We start from the raw sequence: 5,347 nt of genomic DNA on the forward strand, positions 1-5,347 counted from the left end.
GTAGAACTTAGTATTACTACGTAATATACTACTATACTACTACTACTGTGTGTGTGTGTGTGTGTGTGTGTGTGTGTGTGTGTGTGTGTGTGTGTGTGTGTGTGTGTGCGTGCGTGTGCGTGTGTGTGTGTGTGTGTATATATATATATATAGAGAGAGAGAGAGAGAGAGAGAGAGAGAAATATTCATATATTTGGTTCGTGAAGAAACATAGTACAACTATAGATTTCCACTTTAATCGTCTCTGCACAGAATTAATTTAATATATAATAAATTTAATATATAATAAATTTTAATTCCAGCCAATTTAACCGAGGGACATTTTTTTCCATAAGATCTATGGGATTCTTTGTTATTGTAATCGATTTGTGTTATTGCAGCAAAACTTGATTTGTTAGGATGCGCTTTCTATTCTGCTATCTATTCTCAAATGATCGTCCTCTTCTTTCTGAAGAGTCTTCTGTTATTATAATATATGCTGCATAAACGTGTTGTCGCGAGTCTCTCAATATCTTACCGCATTTATTTTTATTTGTTCTATTATTCACGTTACATACTTTTGTTCCTTTATTCAACATCAACGTGTATTCATAATGATACGAAATCTGCTGGACAGTTGGGGAATGCCTGAAGAAATTATTTCAAAATTAACTCTTACCGTACAAGGTCGGGTCACTATGTATAATGACCGAGCGATTCCTGTTTGTGTAAGTTTCTTTGAGTCTTTCGATAATTATAAATTAAATTACATTTTATTATTTTCCAAAATGAAGTTTCAATATTTATTCTAGAAAATTCAAAGTATGTTAAATTTTGATGAATTTTTAAAGACTTTTTAACCATTCTAAATAGGTGAAAAAAACGGACGGATTCTAGTGACCCAGTTTCTGCGGATATATGAGGTACCAAATTGTACCTTTGTATTAATTTTGAAATAATTTCTGCAGATATTCTCCAATTGTCCAGCACACACACAGATTTCGTACATTCTTTTTGCAAAATTATTTCGTTCATACAATCAAAATATGTCCTTAATTTAGTAAACATATCTTGCTACAATAGCAAATTTGATTCGCTCGTATAATTCAAATAAATTGTTTGTAGAACAAAATCATCTTCCTAGTTCTTCAAATGTGCTTTGCTTTTGTAGTAAATTGTATACAATAAAAAAGATTAGTTGATTAAATAAAAGTTCATTTATTCTTACAGCAAAATAATTTGTAGTTTTAGCTAAATTATATCCAGCAAATAGCAATCAGTACTTTTAACAAATCTCTTTACTCTCCATATAATAATTGATAGATTTAGTTACAGTAGCATAAAATCTGCTATACCAGCAAATTATTTTTCTCCATGATGTGTGTTATTTGAGATTTTTAAACTTATCGTTTTTTAGCTGTACGACTATTGTTTATTTTTCACATTTTCTGTTCTGGTTTATAATTAAAATGAAAAATATATTTTTATTATTTAAAAGTTATTTTGTTTATTATTGTAAAATCGTAAGGAAAATATCGTAAGGAAAACTTGTATTTGTTTCAGTTATCACGAACTTGGTATCTATGATCTTCCCGCAATGATCGATTACATTTTGCACACTACAGGATACGAGAAGATCTATTATGTCGGACATTCGGAAGGTACCACGCAGTTCTGGGTGATGGCGTCAGAAAAATCCGAATACAATTCGAAGATTACTCTGATGATCGGTCTAGCACCTGCAGCTTTCATTGGTAACATTCGCGGACCTGTCCGGAAACTCGCCAAGTTGACGTATTTCGGCGTGGTAAGAGAATTGTTGTTGAGACATTCGAGGTCGACTTCATTTCTCCTTTCATTTCTCTTACAGTGGGTCGGCGAAACTTTTGGCTATCCGGAATTCCGTTCACGGTCCGATTGGGCAAAATTCGTATCGAACCTATTTTGCCAGAAAGCGGCGTCCACGCAATTCATTTGCAGCAATATCCTGTTTCTAGTCGCGGGATTCAGTCGTGCGGAATTAAATACAGTAAGATTAAACGCATTTATCGATTTCCATTTCCTATATTGCTTTTTTTACTCGCTTTTTGATCGAACTTTCTTTCGTTGTGATAGGACTATTTGACGGTCATCATAGGTCATGTGCCCGCAGGAGCTTCCTGGAAACAACTCGTGCATTACGGTCAAGGATATGTTAATACAGGTAACATATGCTTTTTAAGCATTATTTTTCACAGGTATTATTATCTTCAAAGATACCAGAAGATTTGCGGGTTACTGCTATGTTTTTATCCATTGCTAATTAGCTGGTATTTTCGAAGGTAACATTATAATAATTATACAAAAAAGATAAATATGTTGAGCGTTATATATTATAATGCTGAGGAATCTGAGGAAACATTTCAAAATGCTTCAGGACACTTTAGACAATATGATTACGGTAACATCGACAAAAATCTTCAATTATATAATTCAACGACGCCGCCGGATTACCAATTGGAAAAGATCACTGCGCCAATTGCTCTTTTTAGTAGCGATGATGATTGGTTAGCAACTACGAAGGTACATCTCGTGCAACTAAAAAATGTTCCTTTTATAAAAAGATGAATTTGCTTGAATTAAGTTTTTTAGAAACTTACCTTAAATATGTTAAATATTAATTTTTCTTCCTTTTTATAATTTATATAATCAAAATTCGTTAACATCAATCATTATTCGTTAACGTGATATAAATTTCATTCAAGGATGTGGCTCTCTTGACTGCGAAACTCAACAGCCTCGTGTTTCATTATAAAACTCCTATTAACACCACCTGTAATCATTACGACTTTATATGGGGAAAGTCCTCTGTGCAAATGGTGTCACGGCCTATTTTGCAATTGTTGGCTCAATATCAATAGCAATATTTTTTCTGAGCTAAAAAAAGGATATCCTTTTCCAACAGAAAGTTACAGAGTGTATATAATGAATCGGTCTAATTTATTGTTGTATATTATTAGTATCATCATCATATAATACGTTGCGTTTATATATATAGTCCGTACTTGTTAAATTTCACTTCCGTTACGTCAGATTGCATAGCGCTGCATCAAATTCACTGCATCATTAACGTAAAACGTAACTTCGCTTATATATCTTCTCTCGATTATAATGTCGCTCTATGTACATTTATACAAACTCCATCGTAATCAATCTGCGATCACTGCGTAAGAAACTACATTCGCGATTACAATTCATCGCGATCGCATCCGGCCGCCGATATAATTACAAACTTACACTCCTTCTTTAATCGCACTTGAGCATCGCCCGGAGAAGATACCTTCTCCACTTCGAAAAATGTCCTTTCAAAGCGCAGCATGTTCTGGAATAAACAGACATCGAAAAGAATTTCGCTTCTCGCGGCTGATGCTTTTAAGCGATCGATCCTGATTTATCCCAATATACACTGTAATTAGAGTACATTATATGTAACCTACACTAACTTATATTTTAATCGTTTAGCATAACTTTTTAATGTTACCCATGCGGGAATATGAATGAGCCAGTTCGCGAGTGTCAGGGTCAAATACGAGATGGATAATTTTAAATAACTAGGAATCGCCTTGATACATCATGCGGAGAAATTTAAATAAAACTTAAAGTTCATTTTAATTGGAATTAATTCAATCTATCTCTTATTTTAATTCCATGGCATGTGGATCGGAATGAAAAATGAATCGGTCACACAAATTGAAAATTGCTCGCAGAACTGGCCTTACAACGTAGGTATAATAATGTACATAGTTGTATGTCGCATGATATGTATTAGTTTACGTTAGAATAGGTCGGATGGATAGATCGGGAAGCTTCCCGCGTGATTCGTATGAAAATTTATGAATCGTCTCCGATCGCAGCGAAGACCTCATTTATCACGGCTGCGAATAAACAGGACTTCATCGTATCGATGCACGCACATCGTTACGCCTGCATGATTGTATGCCGATGAAAAATTGCGCATAAATTATAATCGATACTTGAGCTCATGTGTTGGCCACTTCGAGGTTTACCTAAAACGATATCTATCTTTCGCAATAAAAACACACTGATTACAATTTAATTTCTATAAAATTCGATAGCACATAAATCTCCAATAACGTTACCACAATTACCATAATATCGATTTGACAATATAATTCCTCTGAGGGAATTCCTCGCCCCAAGTGTTACAATAATTATAATTTGACATTTTTATATTAATGAGATAATCTGACGATATAAAAGAATTTGCAAACGGATACATCAATACAGTTACAATATAATTTAACTAATTTAACTAATATGCATCTCTTTCCCACCACCACGCGAAACTAATATATCCTTAATTAAAAAGAAAGATGTAGATTATATTCATACGAAGCAGAAAGAAAAAAGCTTTCGAAATCTTTTTATTGGATTTACGTTGCTTTTATTTTCTATTTTCTATCTTGCTAGCAAATTCTTTTTATCAGATATCGTGTTTTCAGAATAAAATTAAAATATTGAATCATTGATATATAATAGGCAAAAGTCAAAAGATATTGTTTTAAAAAAATAGGATGGAATAAAGTATTTTTCATAAAAAATTATACTTCTCTTTGCGCATACGAGAAACAAGTGAAGCAAAAATCGCGTTCGTGGTGGAGCGAGAGGTAACTGATTAATTCCTTTGCACGTAAGGATTGTTTTATTCGTAACACTTTAAAGGAACAGAATCACATATCTTCTTCATGAAGATATTATTAATCGCGGCTACAGTCAGTAGGATGGGTAGCCTGTCATGTGTTCGCATGATGCACACAGGAGGATGCACTCGAGAGAAGCAATTTAATTCCCGTTTGGAAAACACAAGTCAAGCTTTATAAAAATACTATCAACAGCAATATATATGTATAATAACGTACAATTTTTAAATATACTCAATTATATATTCAGTAATAATTATGAGGCCATTGTTAATACGTCGATAACATACGCGCGGCACTTTGTCATCATAGACAAGGGAAGGCACGCGTATAAATATCGATTCTCGTTAATTCTGCGAAACGAGACATATTTAATTAATATCCACTCTCCTTAAATTCTTCTTCTGGCCTGCTTATGAGGATGCACCTCATTAATTTATATTCTCATTTAGATTGTGTAACAAATCCTAAAGTATATAAGCGTCCCTTCTGCTTTTTGATATCTTGTACTCTATAACAATTAAATGCAACCACTGTTCAATTTTATCTATAAATATTATATATATGTATATATAATTTTATAATTACATAATTATAATAATCATCTTACTATATCGTTCTTTTCAACACTGAAATAAAGACAGTCTCAATATCGCCGAGTTACAAGC

At 33.1% G+C, this 5,347-nt stretch overlaps 1 protein-coding gene across 1 annotated transcript in view; it reads left to right on the top strand.

Moving 5' to 3' along the window:
- The window catches only part of LOC105626258 (lipase 3-like), a 13,789-nt gene extending 10,910 nt beyond the window's left edge, over positions 1-2,879 (top strand). The window contains exons 4-8 of the mRNA XM_012207562.1: positions 1,543-1,786; positions 1,850-2,008; positions 2,095-2,182; positions 2,396-2,541; positions 2,724-2,879. Coding sequence (XP_012062952.1) covers positions 1,543-1,786; positions 1,850-2,008; positions 2,095-2,182; positions 2,396-2,541; positions 2,724-2,879 — 793 coding nt within the window. The remainder of the gene's footprint in view (positions 1-1,542; positions 1,787-1,849; positions 2,009-2,094; positions 2,183-2,395; positions 2,542-2,723) is intronic.
- The last annotated feature ends 2,468 nt before the right edge of the window (positions 2,880-5,347 follow it).

This window comes from Atta cephalotes (genome assembly GCF_000143395.1).
Source record: "Atta cephalotes unplaced genomic scaffold scaffold00005, whole genome shotgun sequence".
NCBI lineage: Eukaryota > Metazoa > Arthropoda > Insecta > Hymenoptera > Formicidae > Atta > Atta cephalotes.